Below are 23,483 nucleotides of genomic sequence, written 5' to 3'. Positions count from 1 at the left end.
ATAATAACCCTGAACCCTGAGCAGGATGAGCGCTATTGAAATGGATGGATGAATAACAAATGTAATATGCCCTTTCTTTTTAGACCAAAAACAGATGAATAGAAGAATACATTGTACTGTCATTGTCATTCAAGAAAAAATATTAAGGGGCTATTATTAGGGGATTGGAGATGAAATGTATGGGTGCTTGAATGATAAAAACGATCTAAATATTTTACGCCCATGCTGTTTATTCCAAAGGTTTGTCTTGCAAAGTTCTTAGTCATGCAGTCCTGACAACTAGACCACCCACCTGCTTTATACTTGCACAACATTGCTCTGGTTAAGCTATTTGTGACCAAGCCTTCTGGCGTGCACATATTTATTCCTCAAACAAGCTGGTGGATGTCAATGTGACAGTATATACACAAATGATAACCCACATGCATACTCTTGGCCTCAAGTCTAATTTTGACACGGGCTTTTTTTTTGGGGGGGGGGGGTTGAATCTGTCAGAGCAGACAGCAAGCCTCTATTTTCCAGGTAATCTCTTCTGTATTGACTTAATGGCTTGTCCCAATTTAGGGCTGCGGTTTAGTGCGGTGGAACACTACACCACAGATCGGAGCTAACGTATACTAATGTAACATTTTAGCTGCAATTGGGGGACATTAACGCCTTTCCTTCACTCCCTGAACCCCGTTGTCACGTCCGTCCAGCAACCCCTCCCTCTAGAGAAGCACTCAAAAAGCCCCTTGAGACCACAGATTTACAGGATCATCTTCCAGGGTGTGTACATGTGTGAATGTCGAGTGGTCTGTAGATTGCTGTAGGCTGTAGACTGATTTGGTTTTGAGGTTGAGAGGATTTGTGCCGCAGCAAAGCTTGAGCTGTTTTTAAAATCTCTTCCTCCCTCTCTTGATTTACCGCTCACTCACTTTCTCCCCTCAATGGGGATATAGTGAAGTAATTATCAGCGACTTAAATAACCTTGATGGGTTTCGTAGTGGGGAACAGTGCGCTGTTCTATGCCAAAGATGAATGATAATGTTGGAAATTAAAAAAAAAAAAAAAAAGTAGTTTGTGTATTACATTATCCACTGATGATGAAAAATAATGTAAGAGGCTGATTGTGCTTTTTATCATTGATGCCACTGACTGCATGAAAATTTAACCAACTCTGCACCCCTCAATGGATCAGAACAGAGCTGCCTTGTCTGACAGATTGTAAAATCTCACAAACACTCTCCTTCACACTGTAGCCCTCATATGGAAACATCAGTACTTCCTGCCAACAAGATTGTGGTTCTCCTCCAAGCCTGTGCTGTTTCATGTGAGTCAGTTCTGCCAGATCAAATGTCCCGTGTCCTGCGCGCTTATCAAACCAGACAATGGACCTCCTGCTGTCAGCACAGAGTAGGCCGACTACCCAGAAAGCATTCATTTCCCCTCTCGGCCTAATCCTCCATCCCAGGAGAGATGAGCAGGAGGCTAATGAATACAGAGGAAGAAATGCAAAACACGGCGTGTTCCATGGAATCAAGTGCACAAGGGCTTACCAAAACTGAAGGTTCAACACGTAACAACTTTTATTTTCACAAAAACACCTTTATTTGTTGTGTAAAAGTAACAGCCATGTTGAAAATAGGGTCTGTAGTTAGATAAGACTCATTATGTGTGCGATTATGCAACTAGCATGGCCTATTTTCCACTCACACAGTGTGCTTGTTGTATAAGTGCATCAGTGAAATAGTCACATAGTCACTGTCTCTCTACCAACCTGAGCAAAACATCATCTGGTTATGTTGGCTGCAATGCTCTGCACCTATTTGGACACTTTGACTATTTTTGTGTGTGTTTTCCAAAAACTATATTTTTTAGATCAAAGAAAAAATCAATTACTCTCTGTTACCATAAAAAAACAGAAAAAAAGAAAAGAAAAATATAGGTATCAGAATTAAGTCACTACAGATCACAATTGTATGTTTATTATTGGTTCTACAATACAAATATTTTAGTAAAAACAATGCAGAATACTGACGTCACTGCTGGTATGTTGGGTCAGTATCCATGCCAAATCTTGACACATTTGTTTGTACACTTTCTCATAGTCTTGCTGCAACAGCCGTTCCCAAAATGTTTCCATCAAGTCGGAGGAATACGGTTGTAAAAAAGGTCAATATTGATTTACATTGGGTTTGTATTATAGTGTTAGTATAGGCCAGTGAGAACAGACACCTTTTGCTTCTACCATCAGGTGTGTGTTAGTTCAGGCCATAAATATCCACCATTATTGAGAGTCTGACAGAGAACCGACTCTACAGATTTGGCCGAGGCTAGCTTGAAAGCATTATCAAGGCCTTTTGCATGTCAATATATTGGCGACGGGGAGAGTTATTGCCTCTATTTTGAGAACCTTTGCTTTTGCTTACAAATGGAATGGGTGATTGTGGGTGTGGGCGTGTATGTGTGTGTGTGCACATGTGAGATAGACGTGAGAAAAGACAGAAAGTGCCCTTCCTATAGGTCGATGGCTTTAGCTGGAGGTTTTAATTAGCTAATCAGTTGAACATGGGCTTTTAAGCATGGTAGAGAATGTGGCTAAAACCAGTTGTCAATACCCATTAAAATGCCTGCGCAGACAAAGCAATACTTAAATGCTACTGAAGAAGGAAAATAAAAGTGCTGACATGTGTGCCTGAAGAGCATCAACCCTATCTAGTACAATTAGAAGTACAGTAGGTTCTGTTAAAATTAATTACTGAGTATTTAATGAATTTTAACACTTAAAAGGCATTCAACGACCAGTGTAATTCAAAACTGCAACCTTGTTTGAGGAATTACATTTGTAGAGTCGTAGTATCACAATGCAATCAATAGATTATGGGTTCATCTCATTCCTCTAATTGCATGTTCCTAGCTCCTCGCTCCTCGCTCCTTTGTTGCTAGCACCTCTCAGCAGACATTCCATCGAGGAGGGAGAGCGGAGGAGATTGACAGAAGAGAGAGGAGGTGAAATCCAGCACCAACAAAACCCCTCCTGCGTGGTTACAAAACCAGAGTCTTATGCCAACCCCAGAAACCTCAAACTTTCAATAAATTGAGATCTCAAGTGACCAGAGGAAAAACTAAAGAGAGGAAGGAGGGAAGGATAGATAAAGCAAAGTGAGATCCACAGACACCAGCACCCACTGATTCAAGGGGCTGTGGGAGGGAGAGGCTACTTCTGTTGAGTTTCAGTAGATGCTGGTGCGACGGATCTGGCATGCATAAGGACCACCACCAAAGAAAGAAGCCGTCAACCGCGGTCCAGCAAAGCGAGCACCGCCCCCCTCCCCCGAAATCCCCAGGCCGCGGCAGCACCAAGGCCACCCCCAAGCCACCCGAGCGGACACCGGTCGGCGAGCCGACCCAGACGCCCGGAACACCCCCGCCCCAGCCCCGGCCCACACCCCCGAGCCCAAGGCCGCAGAACGAGGCCCAGCGGGCCCCCACAGCACCCCACCGGTCCCCAGCCCCCATCCCCCCACGACCCCCCCGCACCCCACCCAAACCCGCCACCCGCCACGACCCAGGCCCCACCACCACGCCCCCAAACCCCCGAACACACCCCGACCCCCAACACCCAATATACCTCCACCCCCCCCTATCTACGAGTGATGCAGAGATTATAATTCATGGGTTTGTTACGTCTCGGTTCGGCTTACTCTCTGGCCTTCCCATGACCAGTTTTTAAAGTCTGCAGTTAGTACACTATTCTGCAGCTAGACGTTTGACGTGGACAAGAAAGTTTCATATTCATATTACCCTAATAGCCAACTTGCATTGGCTTCCGGTCCACTTGAGATGTGATTTCAAGGTTTTGTTACTTACATATATAATATTACATGGCTTAGCACCTGCCTATCTCGTCGAATAAATAGTACCAGACGGACTGACACGAAACCTTCGTTCGCAACATGCTGGTCTTTTGGTGATCGCGGGAGCCTTTTCCATTTGGGCTCCAGTGCTGTGGAATGCCTTACCCTCGGAGGCAGGGCCGGCCCGACATGATTTGGTACCCTAGGCGAAAATGTACATGGTAGCCCCCCCCATCCCAATCCCATTAAAAAAAAAACACACACAAAAAAAAATAGAGATATATTATATTTAATAGCACACCACACAATAAATACCAAATTCCACAAACAAATAAAAATAAGAAAAATAACAGAAGTACAATGCAATGCAACTTTTTATTGCATTTTTTGCAAAATGACAGTATTTAAAACCTCAAAATGTTTTCACGATGTACATTAATAATTGTGTAAGATACAAAAAATAGTAAATGTATCAATATACAAACTTTGATATATCGTAAAACTTTGGCAATAAGGTGATTCACAGATAATGTGAATAGTGTGCAAAAAAACTTCACTAAATAACTTAGGAACATAACGGCAAATACTTAAAAAATAGTGCACGCCGGGACCTCCTTGCAGCAAAGGCATCAATTGGTGCGTCAAAGGATAGCTGCCTGGATACTTCTTGATTGATGCTGATAAGTGCCACTCTAGTTAGCCGTTCTTGTGACATGGTAGACCTTAAATAGTTTTTTATTAGTTTAAGCTTGGAAAAGCATCTCTCAGCTGATGCTACAGTCACTGGTATGGTAGCAGCCACTCTGAGTGCTACCCACATGTTGGGATAGATTTCTCTAAGTTTTTTCTCCTCTAGAAAAACTAAAAGTTCCATGCTTGACATATTGGATTTTGGCCAGGTAAGAAATGACTGCATCTCTGCTAAGAGTTTTTTTTTTTTTTTTTTTTTTTTTTTTTTTTTTATTAGAGTACATATTGCACAAATAAGTAGACCCCGAGAAAAAGGCTTGTTAATTCCAGGCCTAGCAGACATGTTGCTACCCATAACAGTCATGGAGCTCATAGAAAATACTAGATGTAGTCGTTTTTGTTGTGGGTTGCTTTTTTTTTTTTTTTTTTGCATTAGTTAATTTGATTAAATTGAAGATTTTGTAATCTATGCATCCTATTACAACCTTACTTTCATGTTGTGAGTCAAGTGCGTATTCTACAGAAAACATTTTGTCAATATTTTGGAAATTGTTCTTATGTTTATTGAGATATTGAACATCCATCCATCCATCCATTTTCTTGACCGCTTATTCCTCACAAGGGTCGCGGGGAGATATTGAACAAAATCTTTACATTTTTCAAAGGTGGTATACTCATATATGCTGAGCACTGTACATGATGCAGCAATAGCTGATATAACTGAAATAGTCACCTGGATCTAGAAGATCGAGCTTTGTGTCACTCAAAGTACTGCTGATTGGTGCTTGACTGGCTGTTGCTTCAGCTGTACATTAAACAAAATACATCACTTCAAATTATTTTGGTGTTAAAGCAGGGAAAACAAATCCATTTGCATTATGATAGAATACAATGTCAGAAATTATGGCTGTTTGTATTAAATGCACCATCCATGCACTTACATTCAGTAGCCTTTGGTGAAGATGACACTGAAGGATTGTTTACCACAGCTTCTGCAGGTGCTTGTTGTGGCTGCAAATATTTTCTCAGCGAATCTAGTTTAAAAAAAAATGCATTTACTATATCGATGTTTACATTAAACCAGCACATAATTCTTATTTTCAATAAATTAATAAATTAATGTGGTTATGTGAAACAATGACTTGTGCAAATCTGGCTGTTTTAGTTTAAACTCAGCAAGCGTTGCCCCACTCTTGTGTGCAAAGTAGCATGGATGTAATGGTGCAGTAAACAAGTTACAAGCAAGCTAAGAAGCTAACGCTATTTTCGTGTTTATTTTATAAACAATGATGATTGACAGACATACGTACCTCTACCCTGGGCCCGTTTTTCCTCCTCCTCCTCCTTTCGCCGCTTTCTTAATGCAGCACTTGAAGGCTTGGACCTTTTCATTGTTGTCGATGTCAATGTATAAACAACACAAGTGTGCCAACCATCTATCTAGCTTTCTAAAGTGCTGCCACTACACTCTGAGATGATATACGACCCCTCCCCCTACCTTTCATTCATTGTAAGCGGCAGCAGCGGGTCAGGTTCAGGGCGCCAGGACAGCAGGTCGTGAACTCACAGTCATTTATTTGAAATATAAGTAATAAAAAAAAAAAAAGGAACTCAATAAAATATATTTGCTATATAACATTTTATGCTAGAAAACACGAGAGGGGGGGAGGGCTTTTTGTGTTTTTTAAATTTTATTTTTTTTCCTTTCTGCAATTTGGCGCCCCCTCCACAAGATGGCGCCCTAGGCGACCGCCTAGCTCGCCTGTAGCCTGGGCCGGCCCTGCTCGGAGGTCAGAACCGCTACCTCCGTAGAAACGTTTAAATCGCATCCTAAGACTCATTTTTATACTCTTGCATTTGGCTGAATGAAGTGGGCCTGCATGGGGACTGCCACTGCTTTCTTTTCCTCCCTTCTCCGCAGCTTGGAGAGGGAATTAGTTGTCAATAACCGATTTGGATGCTGCTTTACCGGTTATGCGCTGGTAGACCGGGATGAGATCCAGGGCGGGCCATCACCTTGGAGTTGCTGCCATGGAGATAGCTGCCCCGACCTACTACTGGGCCGGGTTGGGATGAAGACCCACTAATGTTTTTTTTTGTTTTTTTTTAAGTTTTTCCTTGCCCTCTTGTGGTTCGATCAGGGGATGTTGTTAATATTTGTTAACTGTGGGCATGTGAAGCTCTTTAAGACTCTTTTGTGATTAAGGGCTATAGAAATAAATAAACCTGACTTGATTTAAGAGGGCCACTAGTGACTTCACTTCTCACAGCGGTGGCATTTGCAGTCCAGGTTATATACATTCATAACTACGCAGACAGTCTGTGCAAAAAAACAAGGTTGGCAAGCAAAAAGCTGTTGTGATCAACAGTACGTTGTACAGTATAAAAACACTATTGCAAATTGTACTTCCCAACCGACTTCACTTCACTTGTGACCCAATTTGGAATTTCCTGAAATCATACTTGGTTTTAAGTCAGTAGCTGAGGCAGAGGTTTGGAGCACAAGCTTGGTTGGTTGGTTGAGCTGGACCTGTTTGATCTGTTACTTGTGAAGATGCACTCTCATGTTCCTCAAATATGACTGGATTGGATGGCCAATTATTTTTCCTGACAGAAAACATTGCCAAAAAACATTTCAATGAAATATATATTGAGAATGGATTAAAATATTGTGAATTTGGTTCAGTTAAAAATTTTGTTACAGTAGCTATATGGAGATTAAATAATCGAATACATATTCCAGCACTGGCACAGACTAAACTTTTTTTTTTTTTTTTTAAAGCAAATGTTTCCATGTATAAAAAAAATAAAAAATAAAATAAAAATACATACTGCACATATTTAATTGAAATCTCGGACTCTCTTTATGCTCTGTGCAACGGACTTTATATTTCTTCGGTGTAGTTAATATTTTGGTGGGAAATCATGATGTGCATGTAACCGAAAGAGCAGAACGCAAGACAAAAGAATATTGAATAAGAATACATTCATATGGTGTTCCGCTCTGCCACGTCTTCCTTCTGCCTTGGTGAAATATATCACTGGAACATTGCTGCTTTTCCAGTTCACAACTACTTTAATGAGACAGGGCTGCTTGGTCCAGAGAATGCAATGGAGAAAGTCATGGTTTTTTTTTCAGAGATGTAACACACACCTGCATGTGGCAAACAAGAAAGAACAAAACTGTTAATTTTCACTGGAAACGTGAGGACAAACAGGCTGAAAGTTGATATCAAGGTTGTGCGTACACACCCTGTCAGAAAAAAAGAGTTTCTCCTCTTTCATGAAGCGAGATAGAGGAGAAGGAAATTTAGAATGTTCCCTGGTGCCCCTCTTTTCTTTTGAATCTGTGGCCAGATAGGCAGTATCTAATAAGGGAAGTGATTGACAGGGAACTAAACCATTGGTTGCAGGCAAATCCACGTGCATACACTCCAACACATAGATAAACACGGCAACAGTGGCTCAGTACGGGTGGATGCAGGGTTTCATAAGTCTGTCTCTGCTTTCATTTGCTTCTTTCTTCAAATTTCTTCTCCTGACTCTCCAGCCTGTCCTTCAAAGAAAACACAGCCATAAATTGCCACTTTTGACTATTGTTTGTCCAGCTGTCCATTAGTGAACTAGCGTTCTGCAGCTACTGGATCTAAAGCGAGAACAATGCTTTATTAAGGCACATTAATTTTTAAGGTTTATTAATTACACATTTAATAATTGTTACCAATGGTTTCAACACTTCCACATCTGGAATTAACACAAAATGTGATTATGGTTGATACAATACTGAAGAAAAAATACAAAATAATACAGTTGTTGTAACAGTGAACTCAGAACTGGTCATTTATTGCTGTTGCAGTCAAGTTAAAATGAGATTTTTCACAACATGTATTAGTGAACTTTAAAGGCATTTTGAAAACAAAAAGCAAAAGGAGTGCACCTTTAGCACCCGCTAATATTGAGGCAGATACAAAACATCATTAAACATAGAAAACTGAAATTCTGTAAAGTGCAACATAAAACTGAGGTTAGAGTCATCTTTCCAAAACAAAATGTAGTAAATTCACCTTGAACTTTCTAGTTATCTTAAGCATACACATACACACACAAATATGTGCAAATATGTAAAATGCACCTTAAGACTGAGGTAATGTTTTTAAAATTCCACATTTAAACATCTTAGAATCCAACATTTCAATTTATTTTTTTTTAACTTTAAACACGGTAACCATTTTCTTTGAAAGCATTAATAGCATCAATAGTTCCCCTTACCAATGGGTAACAGTTTCCCTGATTTCTTAAGTGCCATAACGGAACTAACAATATTTGGACTGCCACGGATGGCATCAAGACATTTTCCTGCAAAATCACCTAGCTTGGTCTTTCTTGTATGTTGAGCTTTGAACTCTGCAAACTTTTCTGGGGCAGCAATGGAAAGCTCTACAATTGGTGCATTCAAGGCAATTGTGTTGCGATCCACCCCCACCATTTTGCAAGCAGCAACGATGCTATGCTTCTTCTTGTAGACCTTCAACACTTTCTTGTAGCATGCGATGACCTCATCCGGATCACATGCTAATGAAGAAGAAAGAAAGCATATATTAGTATCAACGACAATAAGTATCTTCCATTGAATAATCTCAAACCATTCATGAGGTAAACGAACACACTTTTACTCTTGCACATTTCTACTATTCAACAACTGAACTTACACCCACATACTTGGACTACATAAAGCTTAGGTTTATTCGCATCAATTACCCCTTAAAATGCTGCTCCATCCGATTTTTTTGCTTTCTCTCTCCCATGTTCCTTTCTTTCCCTTCTTCTTCTTCTTCTTCTTCTTCTTCCTCTTCTTCATGATCTTCTTTGACCTCTTTCTCTTCCCCCTCTTCTTCTTCCTCTTGCCATCATTTGAGGTTGTAGAGCTTGAAGAGACTGAGGAGTCTGAGGAGGGGTCAGTAGAGAATGACCAACTTGAATCAGATGATCCTGAAAAATCAGAAACTTCTGCAGCAGATGCATCAGGCAGTGGCTCATCATATGTCAAGTTGGTTGATGGCTGGTTTCTTGATGCTGTAAGAAGACAGCAATGTTAAAAATAATGATCACAATAGATTGTAAGGGAACCGGTTAAAATAAAGCTTTTAACTCTTTGGAACTAAATTGTATTGTGTACTGCTGTACTATTACATTAGAATAAAAGAACATATATGTTTATGAGATTAAATATGCTGTTTTGTTTCCTTTAGAGCAGGGCTGTATGTGAACCATTCCTGCCCATAGCGCTTGTGCAACAGAGGTCTACAGTCCTAGTCCTGTAGCAAAGAACAAATGAACTATAGCACAACATATAAACTGCATCAATACACCTATGGACTGCAATCATTGGATTGTCCAATTTAATACTGCTGACCTGTGTATTATTATTTTTGTTTCTCCCTTGTTATTTGTAAAAGGTTAAAATCAAAACTCAATCAACACACTTGAGGTAAAGAAGGACACAAATTAAAAATATTCAAAGTCAAATTGCGACAGCATAAATTCATTCACACAAGAATAAGTTCAGTAATGATCTTAAAACAAATCAAAAATAATAATAATAAAAAAATAAAACAAACAAATTGAATCACCATTACTTGTGTTAAAAAAATGTACAGAAAATACTTAACATCTTGGTGCAAAAAGGCAATTTTTGACATACCCTGCAACCCAGTTCTTTTAAGAAATCTCGCTCCTTTGTCAACTCCTTGATTAGCTGTTCCTGGCATGCTATTTTTGTTTTCGCCAGCTCCAGCTCATGCCTTTGGAGCTTGGCAGTGGGGGCCATTTGGTCATCATCTGACATATTGGCACAGAAAAAAAGACAATTCAAGATTAATGCAAATCATAGATTATACCTTCCAGTATTCCAGGAGGTGTGGGGTGGAGGGTAAACAAGTGCAGTTCAAGACAATTATAAAAATTAAAACATAAAATAAATTCAATTATTTTTAAGATTAACAAAATGATTGCTCTGTTAAAATAAAGGGGGGGGGGGGGGGGGTTGTCCAATTAAGAAAATATTTAAATTATCTCCATTGTCAGTTTACAATAATAATGTTATATTTTGGAACGTTTTAAAGAGAGTCCATCTACAGAAATGTGTAAACACATCAGGCCATGCACAGCTAGAGGGAAACTGTACATTTATAACTGCATTGACATACTACTTGTCAGGGTTCCGGCTCCATGAGCGCTGTTCCCCTCCTCCCTCTGTGTGTGTGTGTGTGTGTGTGTGTGTGTGTATGTGTGATAAGGCAGCTAATCAGGTAAACGAGAAGCAGCTGGAGCAGCAGCCAGGTGGGGATGATTACACTGCCAGCTTACTTAAGCCAGCCCCGGACCACATCTCGGCGCCAGAACGTCTTGAGTAGTACACCAGTCATTAGTGTCCAGTTTACGTACTCACTTGCTTGGCTTGCTCCCTAACAACTTGTGTCCCACCTGTCCAGGTCATCCTCACCGGCTCCCGCCTTGCCTGCTCACCTGCCATCTCGTCTGCCATCCTGCCTGCCATCCTGCCTGCTTGCTTACCGCCCTGTTCACCCGCTCACCACCTGTCTCTCTGCTCCTGGTCGTCCTCCACCCTGCGGGCGCTCTCCTGGTCAAGTTGGCCCGCTTGCCGGATCCACTCACCTCTGCTCATTAAAGCTACTTGCACCAGCTCTCTCTGTCTCATCGTACCTGCATTTGGGTCCTCTCTGCATACCCCCATCCTAACATTACGTTCTGGCCTAAACATGGACCCCGCAGGTACCCCACCCAACGCAACCAAGCCGCTCAAGGACAACTCCTCGAACAACACGACCAAGCCCTTCATGTTCTCCTCGCAAAGGTAAAGGAATTCTCCCAAGCATTATCTTCCGTCCAAGACCAGTTGGCAATGTTGCAGACCCTCGGACAATTCTCCTCGCCGCCCCCACAGCCGCCCGCTCACGCTCCACCCGTACTGGCACAGGTAGCTCGGGAACACTTTGTCCCCGCCCCGGCTCCTTATTGCGGCGACCTAGGTTCATGTCGAGCCTTTTTGGTACAATGCGCTATAGTTTTCAAGCAACAGCCCCACTCTTATGCCTCTGATCGTGCTAAGATCGCCTACCTGATAGGTTGCCTTCGAGGGGCTGCGCTCGCCTGGGCTTCCGCCAAATGGGAGCGTCAATCACCTGTGTGCGCGTCCTATCCTGCATTCACGGAGGAGATGAGGAAGATATTTGACCACCCGGTGCTCGGTAAGGAAGCAGCTAAATGCTTAGTGCTCTCAGCTAACTTGTCACGCCAACACCGGTCCAGGACAGTTTCTGCGTTAGTCGATTGCGGAGCAGACGAGAACCTCATTGACTACAGTTTGGTAAAGGAACTTGGGTTAGAGACACGACCCTTGTCAACCCCGTTTAGAACCACTGCGCTTAACGGACAGTTATTGTGCCATGTCACGCAACAAACTACGCCTGTTTCCCTCTGTCTCTCTGGTAACCATTATGAGGAGATCAGCCTCTTTGTTTTTGATTGCCCCCGATCTCCCTTGGTATTGGGGTTACCGTGGCTCAAGAAACATAATCCCGAGATTGATTGGGCCATCCCAAAACTGACTGCATGGAGTGAGACCTGCCATGAGGGCTGTTTGCGTTCAGCCCAAGTTCCCATCCAGAGCACTAAGGCACCTGAACCCCCCGATCTCAGTACAGTCCCTCGCTGCTATCACAACCTCAGTCGTTTTTTTTCCAAGGACCGAGCTGCGTCACTACCACCTCACAGGCCTTACGATTGTACCATTGATCTGCTGGCAGGTGCCACCCTCCCCAGCAGCCGCCTCTACAACATCTCACGACCAGAGAGGGAGGCGATGGAGAAGTACATCACAGAGTCTCTGGCTGCAGGCATCATCCGCCCCTCGTCCTCTCCTGTTGGTGCTGGGATTTTCTTCGTTGGAAAGAAAGATAAGACACTACGACCCTGCATAGATTACCGGGGACTTAACGAGATCACGGTCAGGAACAAATACCCAATTCCACTCATCGAATCTGCATTCACTCCCCTCCACGGCGCGTGTGTTTTCACCAAGCTCGATCTGCGCAACGCCTACCACTTGGTCCGGATAAGAGAGGGGGATGAATGGAAGACTGCCTTCAACACCCCCCTTGGACACTATGAATACCTGGTCATGCCCTTTGGACTAACAAACGCCCCTGCAGTATTCCAAGCTCTGCTGAACGATGTCCTCAGAGGCATGATCAATAAATTTGTGTTTGTTTACTTGGATGACATCTTAATCTTCTCAGGATCCCAGTCAGAGCATGAGGAGCACGTTCGGCGAGTTCTCCAGAGGCTCCTAGAAAACAGACTACGTCAAAGCAGAAAAGTGTGAGTTCCATGTTCTCCAAGACCACCTTTCTGGGGTACGTAATCTCCAAGGGAGAACTGTGTATGGACCCAGCCAAGTTAACGGCAGTCTCAGAATGGCCACAACCTACTAATCGCAAGCAGCTTCAACGTTTCCTAGGCTTTGCCAATTTCTACAGACGATTCATTAGGAATTACAGTCATGTTGCGGCCCCCCTCACAGTTCTTACCTCCACTTCGATTCCTTTCCGCTGGTCTCAAGAGGCAGATTCCGCCTTTGCCAACCTCAAACATCGGTTTACGGCAGCTCCTGTCCTCATCCATCCTGATCCCTCACACCAGTTCATCATGGAGGTTGACGCGTCCGAGACAGGTGTTGGAGCCATACTGTCCCAGCGACATGCAGAGGATGGTAAGATACATCCGTGTGCCTTCTTCTCCCGCATGTTATCCCCGACAGAGCATAACTACAGTATTGGGGACCGAGAGCTCCTGGCAGTCAAACTCGCCTTGGAGGAGTGGCGGCATCTACTAGAGGGAGCAGAACTACCTTTTGTGGTATGGACAGACCACAAAAACCTAGAGTACCTTAAGGCCGCCAAACGACTGAACCCCAGACAAGCCAGATGGTCCCTCTTCTTTTCCCGATTTAATTTCACCTTGTCCTATGTCCCAGGTTCCAGGAACACCAAACCAGATGCCTTGTCACGCCAGTTTACTACCACAGAGACCAAGGAGGATCAAGAATCTATCCTCCCGCCCGCCTGTTTCGTGGGATCAGTCGAACTGACTATAGTCTTGACCCTAGTCAAGAACGCACGGAACGAGCAGCCAGATCCTCGAGGTGGGCCCCCGAGAACCCTGTTTGTCCCTGATCATGTCCGCCCGCAGGTTCTCAAATGGGCTCATGCCTCTCGCCTCACATGCCACCCGGGAGTGAGGAGAACCCTGTCAGTACTGCATCAGCGATTCTGGTGGCGGACCATGGGGGCTGACACACGGGAGTACGTCGCAGCCTGTCCAGTATGTGCTCGCAACAAGAACTCCACCAGACCCAGTGCTGGGTACCTCCGTCCATTGCCCAGTCGTCCTTGGTCCCATATTGCCCTTGATTTTGTCTCCGGTCTCGCCTGTAGCCTGGGCCGGCCCTGGTCAGGTGAAGTTCTGCGTTCGCGTCACATAACGATACAATGGGGTATATGCCACGGAAGAGGTGGGACGTGATTTTTCACATCAGTTTGGTTCCGGTCCGGGTTGCCGACTTTGCAACCGAGGGGCACATAGTCGGAAGCAAAGTATTTTGACGCAGCCCACACGTCGCAAACCGAACCGGAACCAAACCGATGTGCAAAAAACAGTCCCACCTCTATCGTGGCATATACCCCATTACTTTTATAAAATTCACACAACAAGGCCAGAGATTTTGTTTTGTATGTTTTTTTTCTGACTTTTTAAATTTGTCTTATATAATACATATAGTCGGTAGTTTTCCATAAATATAGACCTGTGTGTTTGATGGTTTCTGAAGCCTACAAATTATTTACTGAAAGTATGACGCCTTTTTAATTTTAGAGCTATTCCTTGTACTACTTTTTAAGCCACTGTTGTAGACCACTGTGGCCAGCTGTGGTAACTGGAATTATTATTTTCAATGCAGAATAGTTGTCTCCCAACCGTGGCGGTCATCATGTTGAAGTGTCCTCGAGCAAGACACTGAACCCTAATTTTTGCCCAGTGGGACCCTGCATGGCTACAGCTGACCAATAATGTATAAATGTGTGCATGGCACGATTGGGTGATTGGAACACAGTGTAAAATGCTTTGAGCACCATATGGTGTATAAGTTCGTCCATTTACCAACATTACCCTTTCTGACCTTTCGAGTGACAGTGTTTTCTCAGTAGTAGTTTTTCAACAGCCTAATATTCATTTTCATCTCCACATCAGGGTGGTCGCGCAAAAGAAAAAAACACTAATTTCACACAGCTACCAACAAGTTTACACTCTTGTAGATTAACATTACTACTACTACTACTACTACTACAAACAACAACAACAACAACAATAATAATAATAATAATAATAATATACTGTGTCCAGTAGACTTAATCATGTCCTCAGGATGGGAGCAAAGATGGATCAAATGGCAGCAGCAGGCTCAGTCTTCATCATATTATGGAGTTATTTCTGTAGCATTTTCTAATCGCCATCCCAATCTAAACTTTTCAAATATCTGATGCAATTATTATTACAAAATGCACTTTCCAAACACCAGATCTTGTCATGGATTGATTTTTTAAATGTTGTTTTTGTCTCCTAGGAACAACTGCTTAATCATCTTCTAGACAGACTCCACTCCCGATTGGAGCATATTCTGGGACGCATGCCTCTGGACCTGGATTTCTTAAGAGTTCACTTGCACACAAGAACTTGTGTTTTTAAATGCAGTGTCCAATCAAGTAACTGTTTGTGTAGCTATTTTAGACACACTGACACAGCTACACAGTCTTGTCAATTCTGAAAAAGAGAAACGGGAGGAACACATTGCCTTTGTTCAGTTTGAACAAGGATCAGCTGGGCGACAAAGGATGACTATATCCCCAGACTACCTGAGCAAACTTCTGGAACTTAATCTGCCTGTTACATGCATAGCTAAAGTCTTGGGTATGTCCAGACGAACAGTGTACAGACGTATGGCAAAGTTTGATTTCTCTGTAAAGGCACTCTACAGCATTATGACAGATGAAGAGTTAGATCATTGTGTGAGAGAGATTCAGTCAAGGCATCCGAACTCTGGGTATCGAATGATGAAGTCCCACCTGCAAGCCAGAGGACTGAGGGTTCAGTATAACCGTGTCAGAGCTTCCATGCATCGCGTTGAAACCACCGGTGTCATTAACCGAATGGTCCATGTAGGATGTATTGCTCGACGGACCTACTCGGTTCCAGGACCCCGGGCTTTGATGCACATAGATACCAACCATAAATTGATTCGGTAAATTTATATTTGGCAATCTTTATGATAAAGTGTATGAAATAAGTTTTTTTTTTTTTTTTTTTTTTAAGTATGACGTTATCAGTATATTTTTCTATACTGCTTCCTTTAGTTCACTGTCTATTCACCATAACAGCTGTCCACTTAAAATGCCACTCGTCTTGACTCTTATGTGCAACAGTGTGTTGTACAGGCCCCCCCGCCCTTACCTCTACAGCATCTCAAAGTTGACTTCTTCTTTTTTCCCCCTCTCTCTTTCAGTTATAACATTGTCATCTTTGGAGGCATTGATGGCTTTTCCCGCAAGGTTGACACAATTTTTTGGATAAAGTGCATACTATATTTGTATACTTGAGTGTCTCATAGAGGTTTATTAGAATTTGTACTGCAGATAATGTATCTTGGTGCAGCCTCCAACAACCTCGCATCAACCGCTCTGGCATTCTTCCAAGAATCAGTTGAGAAGTTTGGTTTTCCTCTCAGGTATATGAATATAGGCTGAAGGTTAAGGTTATACGCTATAGTTCTATTACAGTGGTGGAAAGTAATATTTACGCAATTACAGTGCTTAAAGAGCCCACTTAAAGACATTTTACAATGTACGTTAAAAACCTTACCAATTAAAAATTAACATCTCAAAACGAATTACATGTTCTCTTGTATGATATATAAGGGCTACTTTAATCCTGTTTCTTTCTTGTCCTTGAGTAAGTCAAATTATGAATGCAGAACTAGCGTGTTTAACAACTTTATAAAAAAATTTAAAACATTTTTATTGCCAGATTCTCTAACCACTCTCATTGCACTGTTGTATATATCAAACAATTATTTGTAACTAATTTCCAATACATAGTATATGATATTTCAATGTTTTGATTTATGTTCCATGTACAGCACTTTGAAGACAGCCAATGCAAGTTTTAAAGTGCTCTATAAGTAAAGTTCAATTGAATTTTGTCTTCCCTTTAGGGTACGTGCAGATGAAGGAGTGGAAAACGTGGATGTTGCACGTGTTATGTTCACAGTCAGAGGAACTGGAAGGAGCAGCTTTATTTCAGGGAAGAGTGTTCACAACCAAAGGTTTGTTCAGTAGCATTATAAGCTGCTAACAGAAAATTGCCATCTCACTGATAACCTGTAGTTGTAGTACAGGTGCCAGGCAGAAAATTAGAATTGCGAGTAAAAGTCCATTTATTTGAATAATTTGAGTGAAACTTTTGTTATTTTGTTTCACCACATACAAAGTGACAATATCAAGCCTTTATCTGTTTCAGTTTTGATGGTTCTGGCAGAAAGACACAAAAATATCATGCAAAAGTAACCTTTTCAAATTATTTAACTACATTGACGATTACTCGTTATTAAAATTTTCTGACCAGCACCGTATGTAAGGAATTTACAATTGCTAGCTGGCGCACCATCAAATATCATTTGTCACACTTGCATATGGTGTAATAACATGCAGTATGTGTGAACCATGGTCCAATTTCAAAAGTACTGGGTTATATCAATCTGCCCAGGGCAGTTGTGGCTACTTACAGTATGTAGTTTACTACCACCAGAGTGTGAATGTGTGATGTCATGAATAATGTATCCTTTGTAAAGCATCTTTGATTGTCCAGGAAAACACTATATATAAATCAGATGCATTATTATTATTATGTAAAATAAAGTCATGGTTTTAAATAGGTTTGATATTTTAAATCTTAAATTTTGTCCACTCAAGGATAAGAAATATTTAAAATCATTTCACTATTTATGTATTTATTTATTTTAAGGATTGAGCGGCTATGGAGAGACCTGTGGGCATATGTGTCGTGTGTCTATTATGAACTTCTTCATTACCTTGAAGAAGAGGGCTTCCTGAGCATCACTGATCCAACTCACCTTTTCTGCTGCCACTACGTGTTCCTCCCTTGTTCCTCCCTTGCCTGCAAGATGACCTAGATAGTTTCCGTAGTGGTTGGGACAACCATCCTTTGAGGACAGAAAGCCAAATGACACCGAACCAGCTCTGGGAGCTCGGCAACACATACTATCCCGCTCCAGGATGTGATAACACAGAGGTACATGCAAATACTGTACGTGATTTGAATGAATGATGTAGTTCATGATTAGCTATTAATTTAGAAGCTACAGGTACTTCAAATTGTGCCTGTTGTGAACTTCATACAATCTAAAATGATCTGTACTGAATTTCTTTGTAGGGCATTGATATTCCGGACATTGACTGGGAAAGTAGTGGACTTCATTATGATGACCACGTGAGCATTGTTGTCCCACACACAGCATGCCCGCTCACCGATGAACAGCTCACACTTTTCAGAGATGCTGTCAACCCAAGAGCTGATTCTCAATCATTTGGCAGTGATATTTACATTGCTGCTGTTCAGTTTTGTGATCAATTTCAGTAACTGATTAAACTGATCAGACTTGTGATCTTTGCAGACATTCATCCCTTTCAGTTATCCATGAAAAGTAGTCAAATCCACTCAAAACTTTTGTCAACACATTAATGGTGAGTGCAGAAATTGTTCAAGAAATTTTGTCACACAAAAACATCATATAAATGACCAAATTTTTGTGTGAAAGCTTCACAGATTTTTTCTAATAATACAAAGTGTCACGATGTGGCGGTGTTGGAGGCAGGACCCAAATGCAGGGGGCAATAAAAAGCAGGGCAAGGCAGGGATGCAAGTAAAAAAGGGATTTAATAAACAAAAAATGTAAACAAGGGACTATGGAAAAATTAACGAGATCAAAAACAAACACAAGGCATGGCATGGAAAACAGGGACATGAACAGGCACAATGACTCCACAAGAACCGAACGGAAAACAGGTGACTAAATACACACAAATTATTGACAATGACTAGACACAGCTGGGCAAGACACAAGTGGCAAGGGAAGCTGATTGGTGGATACACTGGGAAGGGAAGACACACTCAGGTGGACGTGGTTTGACATCACGGGACAAGGGAAGAGACAAGGAACACGACAAACAACCAAAAACACCAAAAGAAAACAAAATCCCACCCCCCACAAAACCAAAACATGACAACAAAGAGCTTTAAATCTGTAACAATATGAAAATGTCAGTGCAAGTTCAACTTTTATGTTCAACGTTTTAAGTAATCTAAAGCCAACAAAAATGGGTTCCTATAAAATGCAATTAGACAATGGGTAATTGAAGTGGGCTTCATAATGTCAAAATATGAACAAGCTTAAAGGGGCTGTCTGCCGGATTCACTCAGGAAAATGCACTTTTTAAATACAGGATGTACACGCTTTAACTTTCTCTCAGTCTACACATCTGTGTTTTTGTTAACCTTTTGTGGTAATTTCGTCCTAAACCCCCACCTCCCCAGCCTGTATTTTGCCATTTTGTGTTTGTTGTGTAAACAGCGCGACGTTTCAGTGGAAAGACAGTGTTTACAACAATCCAGCCAATCGCAGAGCGGGGGGTGGCGTGTGGCAAACGGGGCCGGGCGAACGTGTCAGCTGCGTGTCGTCACTCCCGTGGCAATTTGAAAGCACGCACGGATTTTTTATTTTTCACTCACTCACTCACTCACAGAAGTTTACGTGTGTGAATGAATGAGTGAGTGAAGAAAAAAAAATCCGTGCGTGCTTTCAAATTGCCGCGGGAGTGACGTCACGCAGCTGACACGTTCGCCCGGCCCCGTTTGCGACACGCCACCCCCCACTCTGCGATTGGCTGGATTGTTGTAAACACTGTCTTTCCACTGAAACGTCGCGCTGTTTACACAACAAACACAAAATGGCAAAATACAGGCTGGGGAGGTGGGGGTTCAGGACGAAATTACCACAAAAGGTTAACAAAAACACAGATGTGTAGACTGAGAGAAAGTTCAAGTGTGTACATCCTGTATTAAAAAGTGCATTTTCCTCAGTGAATCCGGCAGACAGCCCCTTTAACAAACACATTTCAGCTAAAACTATCTGACAATAGTAGCTCACACCAAACCAAATCCTGTATCGCAAGTGTCAATACAGGCGAGGATGTCTTGTTTAAAAGAAGGGTAGTCTTTATAGTGCCCTGGTATGCGCAAAGTCTGAAAGCAGGTGGAGGCTGTGGGGTATCTGCCACCGATAACTTCAATTGAGAGAGACTGTGGTAGGACCTCCCATCCGGTCCAGAATTTCACTAGCTTTTCCAATTCTTCTGGTGTTGCTATGAAGTGGATTTAAATTATTGATTAGTCATCATGACACAGACAGCTTACACCAAATATATTAGCCAATCCCTTAAGAAAAGTAAACTTGCCATTAGCAATGAACTGCCGCAGATAGCCTGATATGTGGCACTTAGTTTCAACGGAAATATCGTCATCATCATTATCACTGTCATCCTCATGAGGCCATGTGATTTTCTGAAGAAGTACCTGCATTAAAAAAAAAATAACATGAGAAAGATTATAACTTTTTATTCTTTGCATTCTTTCGTCAAACATAAATATTTGTCAATACCACACTGAAAAAGAAACAGTAACAGATGATGACCAGTATGAACCATAATATTTACCACAAAATTAACATCGAAAGAGCAGAATAATTGAAATTAAAATTAACCTCAGCATTGAGACCCCCTGTCACATCTTTAGGGAAAAGCAATTTCACAGTGTCAGGTCTTTGGGTCATCAGTGTCCACATTGCGCTTTCTTTAAGACCTCGTCTGAGCTGCTTAATTTGCCATACGATACGTCCTATTACCTGTTAATAGCAATAAGACTGCATCATTTTAATTGTCATATTTTTTAAAGAAACTTAGTTATGTACTTTTACAACCAAAACATAACTTGTGTTTGAACAGACAATTAACAAACTTTCAAAACGTTAACTCACAGCATGAATCACCAACTTTTCAAAAAGCCACCTCCTGTTGTTCTCGGTAAGGCAAGGTAGGTCCCACGCAAAAGCCAAGTCCTGAACACTTTGTTTATCCTTATCGGAAAGTGTAGATCCCGCTTCAAGCTTCAAAACAGTATATAACATCACTCATCATGGACGATGGATACACAATTAAATGGTACCCCATTGTAAAATGTATAAACAAAGAAAAAATAAATAAACATACAAGCCTGATTGTTTCTCTGATGTCCAGGTCTGGACAGTCCTCCAGTGTAAGAGTGGCAGTTTCAGGATTCCCACCAAGCAGAACATAAACAACAGCAGGACTGAGTCCCTGCAGACATGGTCCTCCATGAAGAAAGGAGTGGCCCATCATTCTCCCCGCCGCCATGAACATGTCACTTTCCACAAGAAAGTGAGAGGCTGAGGGGATTAAATGGCCAGGCTCACCTTCAAAAAGCCGTGTAATATTTGAATTTGCTGGTAGGACACAAAAACATGAATTAAGAACTGTAATATACGTTCTATTTGATGATTTTACATTGATTTCAAGATTTACAAGTTGTGTAGAAAATTGTCGACGCAGAAGTAGAAAAATTAGATTAATTGTGGAAAATTGTGCGATTAATTAGTTAACAAATTTGAATCGATTGACAGCACTTGAACATGAACGTGTCCACCACACTCATCACAGCCTCTTTCATGTCCTCAATGGTCTCAAAACGACTGTCTCTGAGGTTTTCTTTGAGCTTGGGGAACAAGCAAAAGTCACAGGGAGCAAGGTTTGGACTGTCGGGAGGGTGAGGAACTGTCTTGATGACCATTCAAAAAGTTGGAAGCACGGATGGAGTTGAGGACAGATGCATTGTCCTGGTGGAAATGCCACCGACGCCTCCCTCATCTCAGTGTTTCTCAGACTCTCTGTCACCGTTTAAACTTTTTGTGTCAACGAAACACTGATGCTCTGCCCATGCAAGTTACGGTAATCTATAAGTAGTCTGAAGCAGTTCAAGTCTGCATAGTGTTCTTTCTGAGCTTAACACAAAATTTTATTGTATATCGCGCTTCTAAAGTGTCCTCCCGTCCCAACTGCATTCTGCAAAAACTCAGCTGTGACAAGTGTGGTTTAGTATAAGGTTTGCTTAATATCCACGGGCAGTTGTCTCTTTCATTCTGGAATAACAATTGCTATGTTATCTCATTTGACCTACAGTGCAGGCCAAAAGTTTAGACACACCTTCTTACTCAATACATTTGCTTTATTTTCATGACTATGTACATTGTTGATTCTCACTGAAAGCATCAAAACTATGACAACTAACAAACACATTTGGAATTCTGTACTTAACAAAAAAAAAGGTGGAAAAAAAATACACAAGTAAATAGCCACCCTCTCTGAAGACTTTTTTTTTGCAAATTTTTGGGTTCTCGATGAGCTTCAAAAGTTAGTCACCTGAAAGTGTTTTCCAACCATCTTGAAGGAGTTCGCAGATGTAAGAATGCCCAGAGTATGCAAAAGAGTAACCAGAGCAAAGGAAGGCTGTTTTTAAGAATCTATCGTATAAAACATGTTTTCAGTTATTTCACCTTTTTTTTTGTTAAGTACAGGGTGACCCAAAAAGATGCGTACCCATATTTTATTCGATAAAAAAATCCATTTTTTAACTAATGTCTTTTCTGTTGCAGGACGTGAAAGGTGAACCTATGGATGATCATTTGCAGCTATAGTTGCCCTGAAAATGTCTTGGACAAATCAGCAGAAGATATTCTCCCTGGAGACCTATTTTGCGACAAAATCATACCAGAGTGTACAGATTCAGTTTCGAAAGCGTTCCCCTTTTTTTTTTTTTTTTTTTTTTTAAAGAGCTCAGAATTGTTCATTCGGTAGTCTTACCGATTCAACGTCTTGTCATCATTGCTCTTTTTTTTTTTTTTTTTTTTTTTTTTTGTGTGTATGTGTGCGTGCGTTTGCGTGCGTGCGTTTGCGTGCGTGCGTGCGTGCGTGCGTTTGCGTGTGTGCGTTTGCGTGCGTTTGCGTGCGTGCGTGCAAATACGTATAAATTTATACTCATTCATTCACCTAAAACCTTATAAATATCCCATTACCCTTCGCCTTAACCAGGTACTTCAGAATCTTGCCAGAGTCGTGAGATTTAAATGGTCAGGAGACCAGAGAAAAGGTCAGAAAAAAAAAGAAATAAAGAGAAAAGAAAGGTAAATCAAAGTGAAATCCAGCACCGACCAAACACTTCCTGCCTTCCCCATGATTACAAAATCAAAGTCTTACGCCAACCCCGGAAGCCTCTAAATTCCAGCAAATTTAGCGAGATCTCAAGAGCCCAGAGGAAAAACTAAAGAGAGGAAGGAGGGAAGGATCGATAAGGCAGAGTGAGATCCATAGAAGCCAGTACATCCAATCCATCAAAGTGAAGTCCAGCACCAACAAGACCCCTCCTGCGTGGTTACAAAACCAGAGTCTTATGCCAACCCCAGAAACCTCATACTTCTAATAAATTAAGATCTCAAGTGACCAGAGGAAAAACTAAAGAGAGGAAGGAGGGAAGGATAGATAAAGCAAAGTGAGAACCACAGACACCAGCACCAACTGATTCAAGGGGCTGTGGGAGGGAGAGGGTACTTCTGTTGAGTTTCAGTAGATGCTGGTGCGACGGATCTGGCATGCATAAGGACCACCACCAAAGAAAGAA

The 23,483-nt window shown here is 41.8% G+C and overlaps 1 protein-coding gene across 4 annotated transcripts in view; it reads right to left on the bottom strand.

Moving 5' to 3' along the window:
* Positions 1-19,830: 19,830 nt before the first annotated feature.
* The window catches only part of LOC144021150 (uncharacterized), a 16,272-nt gene continuing 12,619 nt past the window's right edge, over positions 19,831-23,483 (bottom strand). For 3 of the 4 annotated variants that reach the window (XM_077525210.1, XM_077525209.1, XM_077525211.1), the window contains 5 exons: positions 21,002-21,255; positions 20,770-20,898; positions 20,497-20,637; positions 20,192-20,309; positions 19,831-20,098 (listed from right to left, as the gene is read on the bottom strand). In XM_077525210.1, the coding sequence (XP_077381336.1) occupies positions 19,881-20,098; positions 20,192-20,309; positions 20,497-20,637; positions 20,770-20,898; positions 21,002-21,255 (860 nt within the window). In that variant the 3' untranslated portion in view covers positions 19,831-19,880. The remainder of the gene's footprint in view (positions 20,099-20,191; positions 20,310-20,496; positions 20,638-20,769; positions 20,899-21,001; positions 21,256-23,483) is intronic. The other variant, XM_077525212.1, reaches the window with a different exon arrangement.

This window comes from Festucalex cinctus, chromosome 6 (assembly GCF_051991245.1).
Source record: "Festucalex cinctus isolate MCC-2025b chromosome 6, RoL_Fcin_1.0, whole genome shotgun sequence".
NCBI lineage: Eukaryota > Metazoa > Chordata > Actinopteri > Syngnathiformes > Syngnathidae > Festucalex > Festucalex cinctus.
This window is presented reverse-complemented; position numbering and strand designations above follow the sequence as displayed.